The sequence below is a fragment of the Sinohyriopsis cumingii genome, chromosome 14 (assembly GCF_028554795.1).
Source record: "Sinohyriopsis cumingii isolate HCF-2022 chromosome 14, ASM2855479v2, whole genome shotgun sequence".
Classification (NCBI taxonomy): Eukaryota; Metazoa; Mollusca; class Bivalvia; order Unionida; family Unionidae; genus Sinohyriopsis; species Sinohyriopsis cumingii.
This window is the reverse complement of record NC_142974.1, coordinates 42,741,881-42,769,444: the sequence shown is the minus strand read 5'-3', so window position 1 is coordinate 42,769,444 and position 27,564 is coordinate 42,741,881. Positions and strand designations below refer to the sequence as shown.

At 33.9% G+C, this 27,564-nt stretch overlaps 1 protein-coding gene across 3 annotated transcripts; it reads right to left on the bottom strand.

Moving 5' to 3' along the window:
- Positions 1-124: 124 nt before the first annotated feature.
- On the bottom strand, positions 125-27,562 carry LOC149783639 (uncharacterized). Of its 3 annotated transcripts, XM_089933152.1 has the most exons (6): positions 27,433-27,562; positions 21,011-21,119; positions 14,419-14,557; positions 7,182-7,848; positions 6,610-6,642; positions 125-1,785 (listed from the first exon to the last, which is right to left on the bottom strand). In XM_089933152.1, exons 4-6 carry the CDS (start codon positions 7,474-7,476, stop codon positions 1,748-1,750), a joined length of 366 nt encoding a protein of 121 aa, XP_089789278.1. In that variant the 5' UTR covers positions 7,477-7,848; positions 14,419-14,557; positions 21,011-21,119; positions 27,433-27,562; the 3' UTR covers positions 125-1,747. The 3 variants fall into 3 exon arrangements, with proteins under 3 accessions (XP_089789278.1, XP_089789276.1, XP_089789277.1); XM_089933150.1 differs by lacking the exon at positions 125-1,785 and having other exon boundaries at positions 6,420-6,642; XM_089933151.1 differs by lacking the exons at positions 125-1,785; positions 14,419-14,557 and having other exon boundaries at positions 6,420-6,642.
- Between the last annotated feature and the right edge of the window lie 2 nt (positions 27,563-27,564).

The window sequence follows — 27,564 nt, the reverse complement described above, 5'->3', positions numbered from 1 at the left end:
TGTATTGAGTTTGGCCATGCTGGCCTCTGGAACACAAAATATATTCCATCCGACACGATCTCAGTTGAAAAGCAGCTTTTCCGGCGGCTTTTTCTTGGACTTGGCGAGTGGCATCGTTATTTTTACATATCTGAATACATTAATGTCACCTTGGGGCTTGCCTTTAGCAGATCTTCCGTAAATATATACCATTATAAACTATTAACCTGTATAAAACGACTGTTTTGTGTGAACCAGTGTGGATCGATTATAAACATTTTCGCAGCAAAAACAGCAATATTAAGTTTCTCAAACTCTTTATATAATTCGAGTACTGTATATGATATTTCAATAATCTCCCGCTTAACAACATTGAGCATAAAAGTGTTTTTAGAGATTCTATACTCGTCTCATAATCCCCCAGCTTGAATTTTACTCCAACGGCATGTGAATCGTCTATATCATAAAATGCAATGAAACTATTCACTTTTTTATAACCAATATATGATACTAATATTCTAAAATACCCCTCTATTATCTTCTTCTATCACTTTTGTACTAAGCAAATATTTTGTCTTGTTCAGTAATTTCATATTCATTGAGTATAAAAATACTCTTACTCATTACATCTTTCCGTTTTTCATTTATTCTAGTATCCATATCAATTATCTTGTCGTTTATCTCTTTAACCTTATCATCAAATCTCTTATTGTCCAGTGTCCAGCTAAGTCCATAGGCTACTGCTGATACTCTACCGAGTTCTTGATCAATATTAATAACTCTGTTCTGTATATTATTTGATTCTGTTTTAAACTCGTTCATCTTTCCATCAAATCCTTTAACAGATTCTAATATTTCTATGAGCGTTCATAATTATTATCCAGGGAAAGGGCTTGTGTTTGCACTGTAAGCACCACATGCTGTCAAAAATGGCCTTTGAATGTGAAAAATGAATGTATAAAATAGGGTTTGGGGTGCATAAACATTTTATTCCAAGAACTTCAGGAGACTTGTCAGGTCAAATGTGTGATATGATTATGGTGTGCTTTATAATACCTATCCAAAATATGGACCTATTTATTTTACCTCACTCGTGTATTTTTTTTTTTTTTTTTTTTTTTTGATGAATTTTTATATTCGGCAGGTGAATGCGACATTAAATTTGTACATAAAAAGTGGCCCCTGCCTCCTAAATAAAAGTGATCAGTTTTGAAAACAACCAGGAAGTTGTTAAGTTTTTAGCCCCTTTTTAGCACCTTTGACGGGTCCTGTGGGACCTGAGTACTCAGCAAGGGTGTCCCTCCAGCTTAAAAATAACAATCTGTAAAACATACATAACCCACACAAATACTCTATAAAACCAGATAAATATACATAGACAGACGGGCGCTTTTTACACGCCCCTAGAGACCTCAGTACTCAGCAAAGGTTCCCGTGTTCTTAAATCCCAAATACATCCTTTAAAAGAAGTAAAAATAATATTTTTAAAAAACAATTTTCTCTGCTCTCTTCCTAGCCCTAACAGCCCTAACATGAAAGAGAGCCAAAGTAATACTGCGGCCTAATTCTGTGATACAGACCATACTAACACTAAAGCAGCACAGAGTTTTCCATCCAATCCAACATAGCTCATCTTTAGAACAATTTCGGACATAAGAAACAAAACTCAAAATTCGTGCAAGTATATCCATTTAGACCAGTACCCTGGGATGAGCGGACTCTTGCCTGCAGATGGTCACCTGCCTTCCTGGTCACTACTTCCTTTGCCTCAGTCGGACACAAGCGTGCAACGAGCGTATGAAACACCTGACATAAACAAAAACAATCTTTACACAATTTTATCAAGAGGCCTACGAGAACTATCCAGTCCAGCAGCTAGTAGAAGCAGCTAACTACAATTTTACACTACAGAGCAACCATTTCCCCGAAATTATCTGGGAGGAAAGAGGACAGTTGAGAAATGTAAAGAAGCAGAAGAAAAACGGTGAACTTCTGCTAAAAAAAGAGCCCTTCTAAAGGCTACCAATACTGCCTCTTATCCAGGGAACCATTTTGGCTTGGTATCCCGTTTCGATAAAACTATTATGTACACTAACTTGATCCGTCAATCCACCGGTTCAAAATTCTAACCTTTTATGACCTAACAGAGTCCAAACTATCTATATGTCGCTCAGACATATCTGTTATTAAAAATGTGTAGGGCATCTACAACGTACACTATATACTAGAATTTTTACGATTGTTAGAACGTAGGAAAATTTTACAACTTGTTTTGATTTGACCCAATTGCACAGGCGGCTAACACATTATTGGCATTTTGTTATTGCCCATTAGTACAACTAGACTAAATATGACTAAGTACGGACTGACGTTCTTGGTAGTGCACGACATCCATGGCTGGCTTGCCGAGTTCCTTGCGCTCATGCCTCTTTCGGACATCGTATAACGGAGGAGATGTCGAACAATTTCCACCCGCCTAAAGCTAGGTGTCCCGATGTGACGTCTTTGTTGCGACCAATCGCAACGGGCGTTACATACTGCTTGGGTCGACACCTAGTACAGAAAATACGGACTGAAATCAACTCATTGTTAACATAAGTGTCTATTGGGCCCATTTCCACTCATGAAAGCCCTTCATTTAGGTCGTTAGATACATATAGTCCTACGACCTGACGGCTACATTAGCAGTGCTCCTTGAGCACATAAACGCCTGGGGGATGTGGCGCTAATTCCTTCCCCCAGGAACATTTAGCATCCCGCTGTGCAGGAATAAACCCGTCGCACATGCCCTTCTGGGCGCCCGTGACGTAAATCCAATCAATCAATCAATCAAAAAAATCCCGCCCATGATGTTCGGCGTTCGTCTGCAGAGCATCATAAGAGGTTAGGGTACCAGGCTAAATTCACAATGCAGTATGACTAAAGTGCGAAAAGTTACAGAAAGTTGCGAAAAGTTACAAAGAGTTGCGAAAGGTTACCAAAAGTTACAAAACTTACTGCGATAGCGAAAAGATCATTTAAACACACACACACACACACACACACACACATATATATATATATATATATATATATATATATATATATATATATATATATATATATATATATAATCTTAAGTCCTTGACAGTAGTTGGTCAAAGAACACAGATTTAGATTTAGGCACTATAGTCCAGTCCATACAACATTTGAAGGTATCATATATGACCCAGTCTCAAATGCCATCATGGCGGCGTACCAAATATATTCAAAAACTGCACTGCACATTACTGGTGACAGAGACTGCCTGAATCATACCCTGAAAAAGTTGTCCCAGGTACTTTAGAGAAGTTTCTGGATCTCAAATATGTTATGCACATGATGATAGAGCTATATGCTGTTCTACAAGAGATCCCATCTGGAAGAAAAAACGGCACGTATGTTATTATCCGTAACATCGACATAATCATGAAATGTTCTTGAGGGAAACAATGCTGGCAGATTTACCGTGGAGTTTACATGATGTTTGGAAGTTTAAATAAATTCTCTGAATCTCAAGATACTGTTATAAAAATACACACATAAACAGAACGCAAATCAGGCATTCTGTTAGTATCACTATTTTTAATTTACAAGTTGATTCTGCTTCAGTGTGCCTTGTTCAAAATGGTCAATTTTAATGGTCCTACTGGAGAAACTGCCAGGGTGCCCATCGTCTAGGTAAAATGGTTAGAGTATATCTGTATAGTGACCTTATCAGGAAGCATCTATAGAAATGTCAAAAACACCATCAAAAATGCAAAATCCGAAGCACAAACTCTAAAGTGCAGTCGATATAACATACTTATACAGCCACACATGGCGCCAACTGTCGTCACAAAATACTCCGATACATTTTAAAAAGTACTCGGACACAATATCGACAACATATAGTGCATGGACGTTCATAAAATAAACAGTAAAAAAAAACCCACTAGAAACCCACATAAACCCACCCCAAAACAACCAGCAAAAACAAAACATAACATCAATGCCATTAATAACAACGTACGGAGAAAAAACATTGTAAACCAAACAAGAATAAAAATAACAAAAACTAAAGACAACATTTTACATATTTTGTTTTAATTACTCATGCTTCGATTTAAAATCTGAAATGAATGAAATCGACCAAATAAAGATCTTTCAAGTACATCCGTCCTTATTTCAATTTTTTAAGCCAAAATCAAGATTTTACTGCAGTTTCGAAAATTTACACTGATGCCAATGAAGATAAAGAAACCTTTTATAATACACAGCGTCGGGAAACTATTTTGCTGCAACATTTAGCGGTCGGTATTTGGATTTCGGCTACAATATCAACTTTTCGAATCAGTTTCAGAAACTATTTTTTTCTTTATTAAGCATTATCAAACAAAGAAAACCATGTGCTTACAGTTAATACAGTTTTAGACATAGTATTGTTTTTGCAAAAAAATTAGCTTAAATAATGATTACAAAGCAAATATTCTCGTCGTGACCTACATTAATTTTGAGTAACTTCTCGTAAGGTTTTATAACTTTTCGCAACTATTTGTAACTTTACGTAACTGTTTGCGCCTTAGTCATACCCGTCATAATAAATATAAAGCAAAACCAGTCCGTGATTTTCCATATTTCCAAACTTCAGCGACCCAGAAAGGACTAAATGAACTAAAATAGTGAAATCGATCAGATCAGAGAGTATGAAGCTATTCTTATTTGAAGTATACTGTTTTGCGCAAAAATGATTAAAAACAGAGTAAAAGCTTTTCTTGTAAGCTGATTGTTCCAAAGCAAGGTGGTGTATACTTTCTACTTTCGATTTCTGGCCCCACCGACCATTTTTACAGATGTACTCAATTACTCCACGAGGCATGTTGTTTCCAGTAGAAATGCCCAGTACCAGCTGACTTAAGATTACATCACCATTCTTCACTTATCCTGTTGTCGTACCACATCTAGGCACTATCATATTACACTTGAGATTTATTGATGACGCGAACATGTTTCATAGGATGAATGGGTGTGGTATAGTCAAACATCACATACTACAGTACATAATTAGTCGAAAATTATAAATAATTAACATACAAAGCTAACTCTCATAACACTTTAAGATATATATGTTTTGCAGAAAGGTATATAAAAGTTAAAATAGGCAATTTGCAATGTAACTATGTTGCATGAATACAAAGGATACAACAAGCTTTACATTTTGCATGTACTTTGAGCCTTGCACGGTTCGCCCAAAGACCCCAAGACTACTCCAAAACACATCAAGACTGTCCCCAAACAGCCTCAGCTACCCAGAATATGTGAATTCAATTAATAACCAGCATTGATTATGTTTAGTTTTTGTTGACGAAATTAGTGAAATTCCTGCTGTGGGACTACTCGGCCCATAGCAGAGTCAGTCCATAAACGTTCTTGGCCCATAATGAACTTAGCCTACCCATATTGGCCCATAACATACTGATTGATTGATTGATTACTTGAATTTATGTCACGTGCGCCCAAAAGGGCATGTTTAACAGGTTTATTCCTGCACAGCGGGATGCTAAATGTTTCTGGGAGAAGGGATTAGTGCCACATCCCCCCAAGCATTCATGTGCTTAAGGAGCGCTGCTAATTTAGCCATCAGGTCATAGGACTACATATCCCTAACAACATGAATGAAGGGCTTTCATGAGTGGGAATGGGCCCATCACACACTCATGTTAGCAAAGAGTTCATTTCAGTCCGTTATTGACTGTACTATGTGTTGACCTAAGCAGTATGTAACGCCCATTGCGATTGGTCGCAAGGATGACATCACAAGAAGGACACCTAGCTTTAGGCGGGCGAAAATTGTTCCACATCTCCGCCATTATACGATGTCCGAGAGAGGTAAGAGGGCAAGGAACTTGGCAAGCCAACCATTGGTGTAATGCACTCCCAAGAATGCCAGCCCATACTTAGTCAAATTTATTCTAGTTGAACTAATGGACAATAAAAAGTGCCAATAATGTGTTAATCATCTGTGCAATTGGGTCAGATCAAAACAAGTTGTAAAATGTTCCTATGTCCTAACATTCAGAAAAATTCTAGTACATAGTGTACACTGTAGATGCCCTACAATTTTTTAAAAACTAATATGTCTGAGTGACATATAAAAAGTTTGGTCTATGTTAGCACATCATAGTGACATGATCATTCTTGTAATACTTATCAGTCTTTAGCTCTCTGCCATTTACAATATCACAATAAAAAGAAGACATGTTTCATTAAACGGAATGTTAAGTTTCAAGGTTATATGACCACTATAATCTGAGGTCCAATATGGACTCAACATTGACAGGTTAAATAAGCACTTAAGAGGCATGGATGTTCCGATATCCACAATGTATACATAATCTGTATGTAAGGTTTATTCATTACTGTATAGCTTTTGCTTTGTTTATTCACTGTAATAAGTGAAATAAACATGGTTAAAACTTTCTCTCTCCTTCCTCATTACAAAATGAAGTCAATGTCATGGGTAACATTACATTACTATGTGCAATTTTCATTGCTGTAATCTTCAGGGTTGGAACAATTACTGAAATAACTTTTCCAGATACAAATATAAAAACATAAATTTCTTTATCATACCTTCCACATCAACTGATGACACAGTTGCAACATCTGAAATAAAAAATTATATGTGTTCTTTGGGTTATTTATGCATGTTTTCTTGGTACAAGTTGACTGGTTGGAAACTGAGTTATTATGAAATAGACATATTTTAAGACTTATGACGTTTAAGAACAACATTATTCCCTATATAGAGGACAACACTGCAGGCACCTGTAATGGTATCAGTAGATATTTTAGTGTCCCAAGCTGTAATATGTCCATATGCTTTTTGAATTTTGCTATACATGCAAACCATGAAAAAACAAATATAGTACAATATCTTCTTCTTGTATATTATTTATTCAATATAAATTTCTTTCCAATTACAATGTACTTTTCTAACTGATTTTTTTCTTGTCTAATGCCAAACTCACACTCATGAATTTCTGTATGAAGGTTATTCTTCTGGTTTAATTCCAATCTCACACCCATGAATTCTCTGCACATATGTCTGCTTTTCTTTCTCAATATAAAAATACTAGGTTGTTGGATGCATTATGTTCCTACATGAATGAAAGACAGAAAGATGGAGAAATTGAGAGAACTACCACTATTTAATGAACCACCATCCATGGGACCATCACTGTAACTGCGTTTTCTCATTTGTCTAGCTATGCATTTTTCCTCATTCTTTAAGTGGTCCACAATGTTGATATACCGACTTGCTTTCAGTGCCTCCTCCAGGTACATGTATTCCCCTACTTTCAACACTCCTCTCTCCTCCATCAGAACAAACACATCTGTCGGATTTTGTTGTACACTCAACAACCGTCCCAAACGAAGAACGTCAGACGCTAAGCAACGGATGAAATTTTTGTATGTCGGATTGTTGGGATCCAGCATATCACTCAAGTCTGTTAGAAGACATTTGTGTAGTCTTTCAACCTCCTTTGAGACCGATGTTATTTTTTTACAAAGGGTGATACAACTTTTGTTTAAAGTAGCAAGTACTTTTCAAGATACATAAAAAAATATGTAGCGAGACAAGATAGGCACTTAAATCTCCAACATGCATAAACAGTTTCCTTTCCATTCATATATGTTTCTGTCCTACTGACTGGAAGTCTGATAACTGACTCAATCTTGCAATATAATGTCTTTGGCAGGTCCTTATATGTAGTTTCTTATTCTCTGCTTGGACCATCCTTCATAGGTGGGTATGGTGAATCACTCTGGACACTCTGGATTGTTCATATGTGGTGCATTTCTCTAGTACTGCAAATGAAGAATAAAAGTAATGACGGTTACATTCCTTAAAAAGATGTATATTACATATGATGAGTTAATAATAAATTCACATTTTAGTGGTATATACAGATTTGTGCATTTTGTGGCTGATACAAACCAGGAATTTAATTCCAATTAGCAACAATCCTTCTGTCATGATATAACGACTCAAAGTCAGTGTGATTTTCTTTTAAAACCCACCTAGTACTGAACCTTCGGTCACGATAGAAGAATCCATCCATTAGAGTGGTACCCAGATTTCCCATTTAACACCCAATAAGGATCCAATAAGCATTGATAATTCTGTTGTGGAAAGTATGATCCAAGAAGTGTGGTATTTACTGTATTCTCATTAAATCCCAACAAGCACTGATCCTTCTGTTGTGATATAAGGACCCAACTTGACTGAGATACCCAGCTTTCGCATTAAAATCCAAAGAGCAAGCGCAATGATCTTCTGTCATGACAGAAAGACCCACCTAAAGGGGAGCAGCCAGATTTTCCTTAGGATCAAATAAGCACTGATCATTCCGATAAAAGAAGGACTAAAATAGAAGGACCCATCTTTCCCCATGCATCCAAAAATAGCATTACCTTTCAAAATGTCAAATTGTGTTCCTTGAAAACAACCAGCGTGAAAAGAAATGAATCCACTGTATTATTGCAAGACTTCAGCTGCATTTTTATAAAAAGGTCCACAATTATAACATATAGTTTGAAAGTGGTTTTCATAACACTTTTGCCATTCAGATGTATGCCAAGTGTCTAGGCTGTTTAATTTTTGCAAACATGAAACTCCATATTTTGCTTACTATCATATTCTGAATTAACAATTTACAGATAAGCTCCAAATAATTGTTCTTGAATATTGCACAATCATCCTAGCATAATATAGTCATGGTTGTTGCTATCTTCACATAATGCGCATTGTATACTCTCCTTAAGAGGGCCTAAAGGGAGAATAGTCCTTGACTAATGAGTCACCATATATAAATAAAACAGTATTATTATTATTATTCAATGAATATACCACATATTGTTAATATTTGCATTACTGTCTCTCTGTATACAGCACGTGCAAGATATGACAGCACTAAATGTGCTGTAAAATAGATAAAATCACATGTCACAGGAATATATAGGACTGTGATGAATAATGTCCTTGAGCTGGAGAAAAATAATAGAGAATGACCAACCACTGGATTCATCCAAATGCAAGCTGATTATTTATCAAATAAACAATGCTGTCCAAGGGGTTATCACTTACAGAGGCAACATTCAGGATATATATATATATATATATATATATATATATATATATATATATATATATATATATATATATATATATAATTTATGAATATATAAAGATGAACAGTTTTATTGATATTTTTATTACGTATAATGCACATTTTCAAAAATATATATCTTTATATATTATTGATGAATGTTCACTATTTCAGCAGAACTCAAATTATATAAGGGTCACTGCCATCTGACCTCTGTCTGTATGGGGTCGAGTCTCAGGTTTAGCCAGTGTGGGTATGTGAGAAAGCTTGCCAGTAGCTCTTGTGGGTCGGCGGTTCTTTCCGCGGTTTTCCCAGTTCTTCCTCCACCACTGAATTTTTTTCTATTTTTTTTTGTTATTTTTTTTTCTTAATTTTTTTCGGGGAGGGATCCCCATCTGATCTTTGCAGACCATTCGAGTCGGCCCCCTCTTGTTTATTATGTTTACCCGAAGGCTTATATGCATACTGTGCCCGAAGGCTTATTTGTACGTTTAATGTTATTTCCATTTAGTTTCTTTCCTCATATTTGTATGGCGACCCCGAGTGGCCGAGTGGTCTAAAGCGCTCTCTGTCTTGGATCACTGCCATCTCACCTCTGTCTGCGTAGGTTTGAGTCTTGGATTCAGCCAATGTGGGTATGTGAGAAAGCTTGCCAGTAGCTTCTCGTGGGTCAGTGGTTCTTTCTGGGGGTTTTCCCGGGTTCTTCCTCCACCATTAATATTGACCGCAATGTATAGCCTATCGTGTGCTGAAAAATGGCTATAAACCCTACAACAACAACAAAATATTTGTATGCTATTATGTTTTTTCAAAGACACATGTACATATCTATATGAACATATATATATATATATATATATATATATATATATATATATATATATATTCCTTCTTTTTTCGCAATTAAAATTACATTTTGCAAATTCAATGTCTCTATTGCAAAATCTGTTGTATCCAATACTTCATCGAAAGTTAGTTTATACACGTCTCTAATTTTCCTTTTCCTTTCACTATGATCTGATGTTTGTGATTTATCTGTTTGCTCATCCTGTTGTAGAGATCTCCTTATTTTCTTTTTCTTTGGATTTGCTTGTTCTGTCTGTTCCTGTTCTTTTGTCTTCATGTGATCTTTTCCTTTCTGTATTTATGTCCCTGTTGTTTATCTTTGGATTGTTTCTCACTGAGTGCCTGGGTTGTTTAAACACTCTTGTGTCTCTTTTTCTCTTGTATTTGTCTGCTGTATGTGTTTCCTGTTCCTTGGTTTTGGTTTTGGTGTCTGTATGTCTTCTTGTTCCCTCATTTCATTTTACCTAGAGGTAGTGGGTTCTCTATTTAGTGTATTGGATAGACTTTTTGTTGTTGGGCATTTCCGGGGAGTGTGACCTACTTTCCCGCACTTTTTACATTTTCTATGGAATATACAGCCATTGTACCATGATAGCACAAGGAAACCGTATAGAAAGAAGGCTTTCTTTATCATCTTTAGTTTGTCTTTCTCTATCTCCAAAATTCTCACTCTGTTCTTGATGGAAAAACCGGGATGTGTATCCATTCCTGCCCCTGACACTTTTATTTGGAACTGCTCTACTGTGGCCTCGAGTGGAATGTGTAATGGAATCTGTGATAAGTACAACTCTGCTGTCCTATTTTTTTTTTTTTTTTTTTTTTTTTTTTTTTGATCTTCCTTATAAATTACGGTGGTTCCCTTATGCTTACGGTGAAATTTCCACAGTCTAATTCCCATTATGGCAATATGGGTTTGTTTCCTTTAGGTCTTATGATATAGGCATCTTCCCCTGTCATATTTAGCGAATATGTTAGGTTGATAAATTTGTTGTTCAAAATTCTCAAATTGGTCAACATCCTTGCCACACTTGGTCTTATTTCAGGTTTGACTTCTCTCATATCTATTTCTTGTGCTCCTTGTTTGAATGTACATTCTTAAAGGCTCATTCTGTTGTTTCAATTCTCCTGGTGTGAAAATATTTCTTCGTTTCTGCTACTTCCCTATGTTTCGACATTTGCACTTTGCACGTGCAACATGTAATTGTTGTTCAGTCAATTGATACTTGGATTTTTTCCAGTTTTGTAACTATTATACAAGTTGTAAATTTTTATACTTTACGTATACTGTTTCTTCCATGGACGAAGGCAGTTTGGGAGGGGGTTCCAAGCTGCTATTCCATTTGCTTTGTACTTGCCATTGCAGACGATAAAACAACAGACTGTACTTCTCAAGAATGACTATCATTGATACTTTTTTTTTGGGGGGGGGGCACGAGACAGATCCCCCCCCCCCCACTTAGCCAAAGAGAAAGAAGTTTATGTATTACTGTAACCCACAAAGGTGTGTTGTTTATTTTTACAAAAAGAATTTTTACTGAAATTTTTTTTAATTTTAAGAAATATTTTGTTGGGGTATTCCTAGGGGGGCCTTAGTGTTTCTATTGGGTTGTTCATCCGGGTAAGGTTTCTATCACCTACTCGAAATCCCTTCCCTAGTTTCCATAGTGACCTTTGCTAGAGGTTGCCTATGTCCCGTGTGTGCTATATGGTCTGAATGCTCTATATATTTTTATGTTGGGACAGCCTTTTTAATATCAATTTAAGCCCAGTTTTCTTATCTTTTTCTAATGGGTATTATTCCCAGGAGAAGATTCATAAAATTTAGAATTTGGGCGAGCCAAGCGGTGTGCTATTGCATAGAAAGAGACACCCTAGTGGTTTATGCGCGTGCTATTCCGTGTCGCTTTCTCGCATTTTTAGGATGAGATTAACTGTACTCGAGGTGAGGTTCATACTTTATTTATTTATTTGTATTTCTCCCATATCGAGCAGGTTATCTCTTATTTATTTATTTGCCAAAGATTTCAGAAGTTTTTTAGGCCTCAAAGAGTGAGGTATAGTAAAAGTATATTGAGGGGATATGGAGATTTTTTTTGTTGAAAAATGGAGTTTAAAGACTGTTATGTGTATGTGTGAGAGAGAGTGTGTGTGTGTGCGTGTGTATAGAAAGTTTCTATATGGAGTGGTTTCCAAGCTCTTCCATGGGCCTGTTCACTTCGCGTAGCGCCTTGTGACATAGCCCCATGGCGTCATCAAGCATACTTGCTCCATATAGATCCCATATCCTTTCCTCTAAAGAGACTCCAGTGTTATATTCCATTAAAATTAAAATAAGAGGATTGCTTAGCAACAGACCAGAGCCTTGTCTGGTTAGTCTCGTCCAATTTGTATAACTTGTCCATCATTGCTGCTGGCTGTCATATTTTGCCTATCTAATGCTGAAAAAGGCATTAAACCCTATAAAAACAGCAACAACAAATTACATAATAAAAAACATGGTGTGCATAATACTTATAATCATAAAACAAATAAGCATTTTATAAATAATTAATCATAAGATATTGAGAATCAATAGGAAAGTGCCCTTTCATTTTTAAAGAATTAGTAAACTTATTTTTATGATATTAATTTATACTTTCACTAGTTAAGTTATTCTGTAAATGAGAATAATACAAAAGTATTCTTAACTAATTGTAAACAGGGGACATAATTCAAAAAAGTTTCATTAATTAATGAATTTCGTATAAAGTTTTGAAATTTAGACCTTTTGGATAAACAGTGTTGGGAAGTTGAATACAATAGGTTTCCTTTAGCAGACGTTCCATCTCAGAATTAGTTATAACAATAGGTTGAAAGGAGAAATCTTGCAAAGTATGGGAACCCTTGTTAAAATGTGAGGCAACATGAGATTTGATGTTGCCCAACTAGTATCACTAACACTATATAATATGAATAATGTGATACTAATTGTGCAACATCAAATGTTATTTATTTGATCACATGCAAAAAATGTGGCATCCAAATATATTGGACAAACCAGTCAACAAATATCTAAACATAGATCAGACTTAAAAATTATATTGATCAATCATTTTCATCTCATGGTGTTAATGGGAAATTCCAAAACTATATGACATTCATTAAGGAAACATTTATTTGATTTATGTCCCCTGTTACAATTAGTTAGGAATATTTTTTATATTATTCTAATTTACAGAATAACTTAATTGGTAAAATTATAAATTACTATAAAAAAACGTTTACTAATTCTTTAAAAATGAAAGGGTATTTTAAAATTAATTCTCAATATATTATGATTCATTTTTAATTATTTATAAAATACTTATTTATTTTATGATTATCAGTATTATGCAGACCATGTTTTATTATATAATTTGAGTTCTGATGAAATATTGTACATTCGTCAAACAAATATCAAGGTATAATATATATTTTTTTTCAAAATATGCATTATATATGATAAAAATAATAATAAAACTGTTTATCTCTATTTATTCATACATTTTGTATATAGTTATCAACAGAGATATATGTATCTTTCAGATCCACTTTTATGTATTAAAATATCATTTATCTGTACTCTGTATGCATATTTCCATGTCAATTATTCATTACAAAATAAGATAATTAGGTTAAAAATGTAAGCTATGACATCATCTTCCTTATGTCATACAGTTTATTGCATTGATCACTTAGAAACAGAATATATTTAATGGCATAAGCAATGATATTGAATTCAGTTTGAATTCAGTCTGATTAAGCAATAAAGCAAAACCAGTCACTGATTCTACTGTTGATGTTATTTATTTTATATAAAATCAATAATTGTTCAAGTAAATGTTCTTCTAAAAATGAAGCCTACTGCAATGGTATGAGAACATGTTATAATCATGTTCACTTAATGTACTTAATTCATTGTACATAGTAGTGTTGTTCCAATTAATGATTATAATCAATCATCAGTTGGTTGAGCAAACCAATAAAATTCTCAGTGTGAAACTTCATAATCAACTGTGTTAATTAGGGAGACAACTTCTTTTTAGTTGTATGCAAAACACAAAGTTTAGTAAAACTCATGTGTGACTGGTAAGCTAAGTGTGGCTTCTAGTCCACTAAAGTTGATATGAATTATTTATTCCCTTCACAACTTAGACAAATAAAACCATATACCACATTCCTTCGGTGCAAAATTTCATGTGTGTGTTTGTGTATGTCTGTGTGAGTGAGAGATTTTAGTTTTTTAATGTAGCTTTAACAATTTTTCAGTCATATTGCTATGATGTTTGTAGTGTGGTAGTTCACAGTGATGTCTAGCATTGGGGCATTGTGCTGCAGACATATAGCATGATGTTCCACCCAGTGACATTATCTTGATTCCAGGCCGACCAGTCCTAACACTAACCTCTTAATGCTGAACACCAAGCAAGGCATCTCCTAATACCATTTTTATGCTGTACATCTTTGGTATGACTCTGCCGGGATTCAAACCCGCAACCTCCTGCATCCACTCAACCACTTAGGTCACAAAAGCAGTCTGCAAACTTTCAAAATTAATAATATAAAGTCATGATTACATGATGTTGAGTTACTAAATTTAAACACATTTTGATTTGTTTTAGTGTAAACATAAAATCCTTTGTAGTATTTGTAAATAATAACAAACAAAAAAACCATGTCCTTCTATGCATTAAATCATTGACACATCACGTATGAATGGAAGGGATTTGGGGGACTGCAAATTATAGTATTTCAGTTACATAAGACTGAACAGCCATAAAAAGTTGCTTTAATTTAACAAAGTTGTAGAACAAAAATAACACAACACAATAGAAACAAATTTAATATCTTTATCAGGTTAAAGTATACTTGTCATTAAAAGAGACTACATGGTTACAATTAACATTTTGATTTCTTGAGCAAAAATATAACTGTATAACAAATAAAAATTAAATTTGCTGTTGGTAACCATTTATAACCCATTATCAGTTAAGTGGAACTGATTATCAATTGTAAAATTCTAACCAATTCCCATGACTAGAACATAGTAAATTTCACCTACATAATAATTATTGAAGCTTGTGAGAAAAAGAAAACAAACTGTTGACAAATTATTTCCAGCTAATAACATTGATCCTTGCAGCTGGTGATTTTCAATTTCTATCCTGGTAAATGTCAGCTGTTATTCACACAGTCTGTCATTGTCACATGGACATTAATATTTGTAGCTTCACTACTCTTCCATATCTGGTGATGTACACATTTGGAATATCATTTTGTTTACTTGCTAATTAGCCAGATAGTTTACATGAGTAGAATCCTGGCCTTCACTCAATATGTGAATCTCAGAATCTTGGCTTTGAATAGGTTTGTTTGTTTTCAATAAATGATTCAATTACATATATATTTATTACCATCTGGTGTTTGTACTGAATAAGAACTATCACTATGTTTATCTGTGACAACAGTTTCTATCCATCTTTTCTTTGGCTATTGTACTATAGCTGAATCACCTATATTTAGAGGCTCTTTGTGCTTTGCCATCTACCATAATACTGTTATTTCCTTCTTTTTTTAAGCCAAATGTTTCCCTAGGTGGAAGGGAGAAGGTTTTCCTTTGTTGTTATCACTACTATACATAATAGCCTACCCATAAACAATTGTGCTGGTGAGAGTCCAATGTTCAAAGGGGTTGTCCTATTCTCCATAAAACCTATCAAGGGATTTCTTCTGTCAACTTTGGCCTTGGTGAGAATTCTTTAAGATACCTGAACATACTTTTTTGCAAGGCTGTTTGACTGGTAATAATGAGGGCTGAATGTCACAGGGAACAAAATCCCAGTCCTTTGCAATGCATACTCTTCAGGGATGTAACAAAGAACACGGTCTGAAATTTCCTTCTCTCTAATTTACCTTCATGCAATTTACAACTTTAGTATTCTTGACATCCAAGAGATCTCTGTAATTATTCTATTACAATCAGGTAATTCTGTAATCCCAAGTGAACAAGTCAGTAGCTTTAACTAGCCAAGAATAATCAGGTAATTTATGGGTACCAATGGCTTCTTTTAATTTGAGTTAATGTGTTTCAGACAAATGGGACAATTTAGCACCTTGTTCATTATGTCTGCAGAGATTCCTGACAAGAACATAACATCATATGCTCTCTTCAGGCATTTTTCAATAGCTATGTGACCTGCATGTGCTATTTCCAGCAACCCTGACCTTTAGGCCAGGGGTATTGCAATCTTATGACCTTTCATTATGATGCCCTCCACAACAACTCAGTTTCAGAGTTCCAATAAGGGATTATTTGGCCTTCACTCATTTTTCAACTTGAAGTATTATCTTCTTAAGTGTGCTCAATTGTTTATCTTGATCAGTCAGACAAATTATTTCCTGCATTTTTTGGTCACTTACAGGCAAATTTGATATTACCATATTGACCTGTATGTCTATTCCATTTAACAATTCTGCTGATGTGTCATTTAAGAATTTTCTACTTAATGTAACAACAAAAGGTACTTCCTGTCCAGATATGTGCTTAATTTCAAGGTCATATCTTTGTAGTCTTAACATCATGCACTGTAGATGTGCAAAGGCTGCATAGAGATGTATCTTAAAACTGGCAGAAGTGACAGGTGATCAGTTTGCACATGCGCTCTGTGGCTGTATAAAAATGTATTTCCTAACATGTCGGAGACTTGGATGTGTATGATATGGGATTACCATTCTGCATAATGGATGCATCTAATCCAAATTTGCTCTTGCTGCAATTTAGAGTCAATGGTTTCCTGGAATCTGAGTATGCCCATATTTGACCTGGCTGTGTTAAAATCTCATGGACATTCATGAATTCATCATTTTGGGGCTTTTCTCAGGTAAATTCAACATTTTTCTGAAGCAACTGTCTCATGGGACATATCACCTTTGCCAGAGAGGAGCAAACCTAGATAAACATGTTATCATGCTGAATATGGTCTGTAACTCTGCTTTGTTTACAGGGCATGGTATACCCTTGACAGCTGTGACCTTGTCTTTGTCAGGTTTGAGACCTATGGCAGTCAGCAGGTGTTCAAAGTATACTTAATTGATTAATACTTTCCAACTTCTCATTGTTGAACTGAATAACCTTTGGAAGTGACCTCTGTAAGACAGCCATTAGCTTTCTATTATGTTCTACCCTTGCTTTCCCCAAAATAGGAATTTCATCAACTATGGCAACTACCACACTAAGGCCTTCATATCATTCATCTAATTTGCATATGAACTCATCTCCATTTAGGAGGAGAAGCAACAAGAAGAATTTTAAGATGGCTACCATGGTGGCCATACTATCAGATCAGCACCAATGAACTAGACATCATTAAATTTGTTTTCTAGTGAAAACCCAATGCTGATATCACTTTCCATCAAAGAGGTATATCAGTAAAACTTACAAGATATCAGCTGAGATGGCCATATAGAACATGAGACAAAATGTTTAAGAACATCTAGACACCATAAGAAGTCTTCCTGAGGCAAACAAATGCTCATACCTTTGCCAAAATAAGATTTTTGAAATGGCTGCTAAGGTGACCTTAATAGATATCAGATCAACACCATTTTCATTTAGGACCAACTAGATTATAATAAAACGTATTTCAGTGAAAACACCATGATTACATGTTCAACTACTCAAGTGAAGTAGCAAAAACAAGATTTTCAAGATGGCCACTGTGGCAGTTAGACATCATAAAAAGCTTTTAGTAAAACTCAATTATATGACCATACACTTAGAAGGAGTATCAATCCAATGAATTTCAAGATAGATACTGTTGTTGCCATATTGGACCAGTAGATATTAAAAAGGAATGGTGGGAGAAGCAACATTTTTGTTTATGGCAAACTAAGAACAGTTGTATAATAGGCAATCACATTACACAGAAAGTATTCTTCACTTGCTGCATGAAATAATGCTGCAAATATACTATTATTATTTAATCTCCAAGTTTCACAGCAGTTTATGTAATATTGACAGCTGTTCTATCTTTATTTTACTGAATCAGTATTTTCTATCAGTCTCACCAAGTGCACACAAAATTTCTCATTAATTATTCATGTGAAAACAAGATTAGCCATAAGAACATCTATCAGGTAATACAGCAGGTATTGATAAACGGAAATAGCGTCGGTTTCATAAAGAAATAAAACTAAAAATAAAATTGCTTTTCCAAATGAGCCTGAACGATTGTGCTTTCCAACTTTTGTGACTTTCAAGCTGGGGAAATTGATCTTTTTATGTTGTCATTTTTGTACCATAGATGTAAATTCCTCAAACAACAATTGAGAAAAGGGATTGGTTCACAGTTGCAATTTAAAGTTGTTTTTTTTTTTTAAATTGCTTATACCCAAAATAGTTAGAGTCTGGTACTTGTTTCTTAATGTGGCAGAAAGAAAAATTTAAATCATATTTGGGTCACTGAACATCAATGAGATACAAACTTCTAAGCCAAACTCCTTGCCGTAAAACCCCTTTGATCTTAATATCTGGTAAGGACATACATCTGACACTAACTGCCTTCAATCCTCAATTAGACAAGTGATTCAAGTTTGAGAAACAACTAGAACAACCAATTAAAGTAATGAAGCATCTTGAAAATGACGTAACATTTACAAGTTGCTGATTTTACAATTCAAGAATGTGGAGGGACACAGTGAAAGGAGCAGAGGGGTGCACAGTGGGGACAGACCAGTTTAGGGGCAGGATGGGTTGCTCTCTAATTTAGTCCATCAAGAATCAAGGTTGAAAAAATAATTATTCTTTTTAAATTTGTAAAACTAAGATCTTTTCATTTAAATAAAATGTTTAAAATTTAAATCAGATTTTTTTATTTTAATGAAACTTATTAGGACATAGTATATGATCATATAGTGAACATAAGAATAGATTTTAGGTTTTCAATTTATTTACAAAATATATGGATAGTTTATGATGTTATATTTTAAATAAATTAAACTCAGCTGAGAACCCTCATGTTTTCCTGATACTACAGAAGTAACATAAGTGACTGGTTTCCAGTCACAGTGGGAGCTTCCATGTCACTGCTGCTCTGTGTCTCATTCTGTCAAAGTAGAGCCAGACACAATCTTGTTTTCTTCCAGACACTGCTCAGGCAATAGTATTGGAATTCACAGATTCCAATATCTAAGAGATCAGCCAATGATTTTCTTCTTAATGGTACCCAATTGAATGAACATGCATCTTGTATATCCTATGCCTGATTGTACTTAATACTGCAGTGTTCAAAGTTACACACATCTGATTGTACTTAATACTGCAGTGCTCAAGGTTACACACATCTGATTGTACTTCATACTGCAGTGCTCAAAGTTACACACATCTGATTGTACTTAATACTGCAGTGTTCAAAGTTACACATATCTGATGATTTCGATGAGTTCAGCAGATCCTGACATGTGTTTATTTAAAATTAGACTTAATATAATGTCCAAACATAATTACTATTAGTTCAGCAGATTCAATGTGTGTTTATTTATTTACATTTTGTATGCATGACAATCAAACAACCCTGTCTAGATGACATACATATGTACTGCAACTTTTATCAACATAATACAACTGGTATTGGTATAATACAGCCATCAAAATGTCCAATCATTCCATATTGTGGATTCCATCCCCAAACCCACCCAAAATAATTAAATGATTTTATAATTTTTTCAAACTTGGTCTAATAGTATACCTAAAATAGTGTATAGAACAATGACCTTTTTGGGCTTTTGACCCAATCTATTATTAATATATCAACTTGTAACAAAGTACAGTACACTATATAATGTGTATACAATTATTAGCTTATAGCTTTTAAGATAATTGATATAAATTAATTTATATAAAAAAATTGCAAACATATACTGTTTACAATTATTAGTTTACTGAGCTTTAAAACAATCTAATATTAATAAATTCATGCATAACAAAGTCCAATACCTAATATATAGTGTATACAATTATTACTTTATTGGACTTTTAACCAATCTAATATTAATAAATTCATGCATAACAAAGTCCAATACCTAATATATAGTGTATACAATTATTACTTTATTGAACTTTTTAACCAATCTAATATTAATAAGTCAACTCATAACAACCCAATACTAAACAATAATAGTACTTTGTAAGGCATGCAACACAATCTAATAGTAATAAATAAATCTATAACAATCTACATGCATTATGTAAAATATGGTGTACAGTATTAATATCTGATAGGACTTCTGATATAATCTAATATTAATAATTCAGTTGATAAGAAAGTCCAATAACAAAATAGTGGTACAGAATTACTACTTTAAAAGGCTTTTAGTACAATCTAAAATATTATAAATCTAATTATAACAAGGTCCAACACCAAAATAAAGAATAATACTATAATGAGATTTTGGCATAATATGAATAAATCTGATTACAACAAAGTCCAATACCAAATGTAGAATCCTACCTTAATGAGATTTTGGCATAATCTAACATTAATAGATCTGATTACAACAAAGTCCAGTACCAAATATAGAATCCTACCTTGATGAGATTTTGGCATAATCTAACATTAATAGATCTGATTACAATAAAGTCCAATACCAAATATAGAATCCTACCTTAATGAGATTTTGGCATAATCTAACATTAATAGATCTGATTACAACAAAGTCCAATACCAAATGTAGAACCCTACCTTAATGAGATTTTGGCATAATCTAACATTAATAGATCTGATTATACCAAAGTCCAATACCAAAATATAAAATTACTACCTAAATGGGTTTTTGACATAATCAAATACTACCCAGTAATAGATCAGTTTATAACAAAGTAGAATACTAAAATAAAGGTATAAGATTACCATCTTAAATGACTTTTGACACAATCTAACATCACTAAATAAATTGAAAATAAAGTCTAACACCTAAATCATATCATAGATAATTACTACCTCATTATCCCCAAGGAATGAGAAGACTTCAAGGTTCCCATCTTGATGAATTACATACACTAGTAAAAACTGGCTTTTGTCTAACACATTTTCTGTTACTTCCATGTACCTAAAATAAACAGAACTAAATATAGTGTTGTTATTGTTCTCAATTTCTTCCGAATTTTTCCATACTTAGACTTGTGTATGACTTTAAGTCATATTGTACATGTATATGCACAAAATTTTTAACTCGTATTGCACACGAAACGATGAAAATGACAAACTCCTATTGGACATGTATATGCATATGACTTTAACTCCTATTCTACATGTATATGCATATGACTTTAACTCCTATTGTACATGTATATGCATATGACTTTAACTCCTATTGGACATGTATATGCATATGATTTTAACTCCTATTGTACATGTACATGCATCTTATTTTAACTCACATTGTACATGTATATGCATATGACTAACTCACATTGTACATGTATATGCCTAATACTTTAACACACATTGTACATGCATATACATCTTACTTTAACTCATATTGTACATGTATGTGCATCTGACTTTAACTCACATTGTACTTGTATATGCATATGACTTTAACTCACATTTTACATGTATGTGCATATGACTAACTCATATGGTACATGTATATGCATATTACTTTAACTCACATTGTACATGTATATGCAAATGACTTTAATTCACATTTTACATATATGTGCATATGACTAACTCATATGGTAGATGTATACGCATATTACTTTAACTCACATTGTACATGTATATGCATATGACTTTAACTCACATTGTACATAAATATGCATATTGCTTTAACCCACACTGAACATGTATATGCATATTACTTTAGCTCACATTGTACGTGTATATTAAAATGACTTTAACTCACATTGTACATGAATATGCATATTACTTTAACTCATATGGTACATGTATATGCATATTACTTTAACTCATATTGTACATGTTTATGCATATGACTAGAACTCACACTGTAATTGTATGTGCATATGACTTTAACTCATATGGTACATGTATATGCATATTACTTTAGCTCACATTGTACATGCATATGCTTATGACTTTAACTCACATTGTACATGTATATGCTTATGACTTTAACTCACATTGTACATGTATATGGAAATGACTTTAAATCATATGGTACATGTATATACATATTACTTTAACTCACATTGTACATGTATATGACTTTAACTCACATTGTATATGTATATGCATATGACTTTAACTCATATTTTACATGCATATGCAAATGACTTTAACTCATATTGTATATGTATTCAGCAACCTAATAGCAAACAAGTCAAATTTAAAAGTTCTATCAGAAGAAAATATGAAAGGCCACTGTATATAAAATGGCCTGTTTCCATGAGGACATAACATGAATGGTCCTGCTTAAAAGGCATTTTTTTGTGTTCCAAACCTTTGAACCTTAATTGCATAAATGATGGTCTGGTTCACATTCTAGTGAATGATTAAGTTACAAGCTATGGGCAAATTTAAATCTCAAATTTGCCACATTAAAGTTACCTCCCTTCACATGATAGCAATAATATGGCATGGTCAGCTGATATGACATACTCTCAAACAAGCATGATCATGAGTTAGATTGGCATTTAAGATTACACAAAATTAGAAAAAGAGAATCTGAAATGGCTAATGATTTAATATTGAATTTATAAAACCAGCTGAATAATGTCCAAATTTTGTGAGCCTTCGCAAGCAAAAGCAGGATGCAATGAGTTTCATAAATTTAATATTAAATTTACCCATTTGTGATTCTGTTTATCACATAGAATTTATGCCCATGCCTGCTATCAGTTGACTAATATCCTTTGTTTTACTTGCTACTGTTGCTCTTGTTTGGGGAAATGTGGCCATATTCTGCCAGACATGACCCTTTTTTCCCCTGGGAATACACTTTAAACAATCAATTTGACAAATAGCTGCTGAAATGTTTATAGTAATAGAGAAAACAAGCTCCAGAAGGCATGGTAAGGAAAATTTTCCCACAACTGCATCCAGTTAGTGAGGAGAATACTGCACAAGAATTTCATGGGTTTATTTGGACCAATCAGAACAATTCTTGAAGTTGCAAGTAAACTACACAAACTTTTCACCAAAAGTTCTAATTGGCAATTAAATTTTGCCTAACAGTCATGGCACACGAAAAAAAGAGAAACAAATAAAAGAAATAAGGCTCAAGCTCAGTGATATCAATCACAGGGGCTCATATCACTGCTTACTATTTACCTATCAGTCATACATCTACAATAAATCAATAAAGTAGAACACTTCTCATTTTATATATTTAAGAATCAACTCTGATATTTCAAGCTACAATTCACCTAACACTAAAATATGTTGAATTATTTTGTAACAGTAACAGCAGTGGTAAGGATACATAATTAAAATGCTTGTAAAGTCTGATGTATTGCATTTTGTTTTTGTCAACCAGTTTTTCGTAACTGGAGACCAAATGTTTGCAAATGGCTACTTTATTTTTAAGTTGGTAGCCATTTTGATGGCCAATGCAGCAGACCTATTTGGAGCCCTGTAGAATCACATATAGTGCTATGCTGACATGTTGTCATATAGACTGTTCAGGTAACCTAGTGGTTAGAGCATCTGCCTCGGATGCTGGAGGTCACGGGTTCAAACCCCAGCCAAGTCATAACAAAGCCTTATAAAAATGGTACTAACAACTGCCTCACTAGGCACTCAGCATTAAGAAGTTAGTGTTAGGACTGGTTGACCTCATGGTGTCAGCATAATGTGACTGGGTGGACATCAAGCTACATGTCTGTGGCATTATGCCTCGTTGCAGAACAATACCATAAACTGCCACCCTGCAGACATCATAGCGATATGACTGAAAAATTGTTAAAGCTACCTTAAAAATCTAGATCACACACACATGCGCATCATATAAAAAATTATTAAACTGCAAATATGTAATGTGTACAGACTCTGTGATAATTGTATCTCTGCTGCATTACACAAACACACACTGTATATATGCACTGTATCCACTATGATACACTGAAAATTTCAAACTTTTTATGTACATTTCAGAGATTGAAACTTTGTTGGTTTTGGAAGTGGCTCAAATGTGCCTGACATTACTAAAGTGCGTACCTGATACTGAATTTAAATAAATGCATGTAATGAAAATGTAGAAGGAGAAGAAAAGATTGGATCATACATTTCTTATACTGTATAATGTTGATTCAAATCTTGGAAAAGCACAACAGTTAGTCTGTGCAGTCAGCATGAATTACAGGGTCTGTCCCTATTCCATCGGTTTCCACCCCTGGAGTCATGACTCTGTAACCAGAGATCCACACCAACGAGAGCTGCTATGTCTCAGCTGATGTTGGACTCCGGACCAGATGGTTGCTGGTTCAATTCCCTCAAGTGGATACATATTAATACACATGGATCTTGCTTAAAACTATTATCTGAGAACTTCATATACAAACTTACTTAGCAAATCTGATTAAATTCTGTTCCAAAATATGGCCTCTTCAGTGCTCATAAGTTCAGTCAATAAGATCCAGGCCCACCTTGCCAATAATTAGCTTGTCAGCAATTGCTTTGATGCATGTCATAAATTTAAAGCAAATACTTATCATTTTTACTAATATGACTGACCGCTCCAGTGGGCTAGTGGTTAGAGCATCCACCTCAGATGCAGGAGGTCATGGGTTCAAACCCCAGCCGGGTCTTACCAAAGACTTATAAAAATGGTACTAACAGCTTCCTCGCTTGGTGCTCAGCATTAAGAGATTAGTGTTAGGACTGGTCAACCTGGTGTTAGGATAATGTACCTGGGTGGGACATCATGCTACATGTCTGCGGCATGTTGTCCCAGTTCAAGACATCACTATAAACTGCCACACTGCCGACATCATAGCAATATGACGGAAAATTGTTAAAGCTACATTAAAAATCCAAATCACACACACACACACACACTAATATGACTTACAGGATTTCTCTGACAGGTGTGTTTGGAAATTAAAAAAAGTTGTTTTTTGTGTTCTAAGTGTGACTGATGTGCTGAAACTTTTATATAGAACATGCTGTATGTATGATCTAATGTTTACTTGTTAATTACACAACACTGATATATACTGTGACTGTGAGGCAAACTTTGGAATGGATATAAAAAGTGTTCTCAATGTAAAACTTTGCTTGTCTTGTATTTTGATACATGTCACTGATTTCAATGTGACTAGATGATAACTGTTAATGAAATGGATAAAAAAGACCATTCATTTGTTAGTATATATCAATCGTTACAAACAGTCTAGCTTTTATTATTGTTAATATAGTTGATGAGATGAGTCTGCTATCTTGCATGCACAAAATAATGGAATTTCCTTACATTATCCCATATTTTATCTTATATTTTTTACTCATGTTGGGATATTATGTTTAAGGCAAGCTCAAGTTTCCCAAGGGCAAGTTCAATGTTCAATTCAGCTTGAACTTTATAGCTAGGTTGTCTTGTTATGTATATTTAATTTGTATTGTTTGTTGACTTTTCTCTCCATGTTTATATGTCACATATTTTTGTATTTTGTAATTGACCATAGTCCCTAATCATGTTCATGGACAACCTGACTAGTGACATCTATTTTGTAAACAACATAATACATAGGTACTATTTCATAATGACTAAAGATTAAATATGGGGATCATTATTAATGATGGTAAACATGTTTATTTGAATCTAGGACACTGACTTTTCACTTGGAAATTCCTTAACTTGTTTACAACTGTGAATGTTTAAGAAAGTTAGCTGATCTACATCCAGGCTCTTAGTTTTTTACATCAATTTTGTTTACTTGAAAAGCTACTTATTCCTATCATAACACCCAGAGTGGAATCTGGCTTATTGTTGTGTTCAGTTTTCAGTTTAGATGGATTTCATTATTTATCTTATTCAGAGGAACTACAAATGCTCATTAACAATTCTTGGACTAAATCATTAATTTGGAGCTATAGTGAATCCAGTCGAGAACATTTTGGATTATATTATTGTGATATATCACCACATTCCATGCCATTGGCACATTAGCATATCCATATATATCATATTACATGTTATGCTCTAAAAATCTCCAGCCTGTTATGGGACTAACACTTTAACAGATATTCTTAAAGAGGATAGACAATTGCAGAAAAGCATACATGTACACGGACAAGACTGTCTAGAAGATATCAGGCAATCTGCTGCACTAAACCTAGTTCAATTTTCCTGAAATTTCCCACCCCATGCTAAATTCAGCTTTTACTTTGTAATTGTAAAAAAGCATGATAGTCACTAGGTGACTGACATAGTAATAAGACTTTTGTCTCTAATTTTCAAATTTTGCTGTACCCTTCTATTACTATTCGTGGCCAAGTTTCAACCATTTTTTTTTTTTGCAGTTGTGGGTGTGGTTAAACTATTTTTATTTTCTTAAACCTCAAGATGTTTTTTCCCAATTTATGTAATGGATACTTACTTTCTTTATTCTTCAAACTGGACTAATAATATTTTTAAAGCTGTTTGCATGATATGCACAAAAAATATATATAAAAAATGCCCCACACTCTATACATTATAAATGGCAGTCCCTTGTATGCTGACCTTAACAATGAAAAGAAACATGTGAGTTACCTGGTAGATCAGTGGAGTTAGAAAAAGAATAAAACTTCACCATAAATAGCATGTGCATTACATTTTGGTGCACGTTACTAATCCCACTCTATTCTCCTTTCTCTCTGCACAATCTATCAGAAGCCCTCATTGATTTGATAGCAGTAGTGAAGATTGTTTTAGTATGTGATAGTTCTTGTAGAATATAAATCTTTATCTGCATAGATATTTCTTTTACAAGAAATATAAACAAGTTATTTCACTTAAGTCTTTCTTCTTGTAAAGGTTGTAGATAATATATAACTATGGACGATATTTAAATGGTATTTGCGTCGCGTATGAATTGTATGAAATTTGCATTGTCTCTGTTGAAGTTCTTATTTGTGTTTATACTTGGATGTTTGATTTATATGTTGCATTTTAATTTGCTATGTACCATGCGTCAGCGAATAAATTTATATTGATTATATGATTCCTTATTATTCAATCACCCTGGTCTTTTTTATTATTTTAATTCGAGATAATTTGTTCCCAAATACTAAACAGGATACTTATTTCTTCAAATCTGAGTAATAATAAAATATAATTTTCTAGCTATTTCCGGGATAAAAATATAAACCAAAAAAAAAAAATTAAAAAAAATAAACCTAGCCCCATTTCCCATACATTGTAAATGGCCGGTCCCTTGTATGCCGACCTTAAAATTGAAAAGAAACATGCTACTTACCTTAAATCTACCAGAAGTTGGGGGTGGGGTTGTACAATTAGAGCAGTAATGCTGCAAATAATTATAAATGTATACACAGTCTTATAATTACAGACTCAGAGAGATATGAGTACCTTATCTTAAACTATTCAA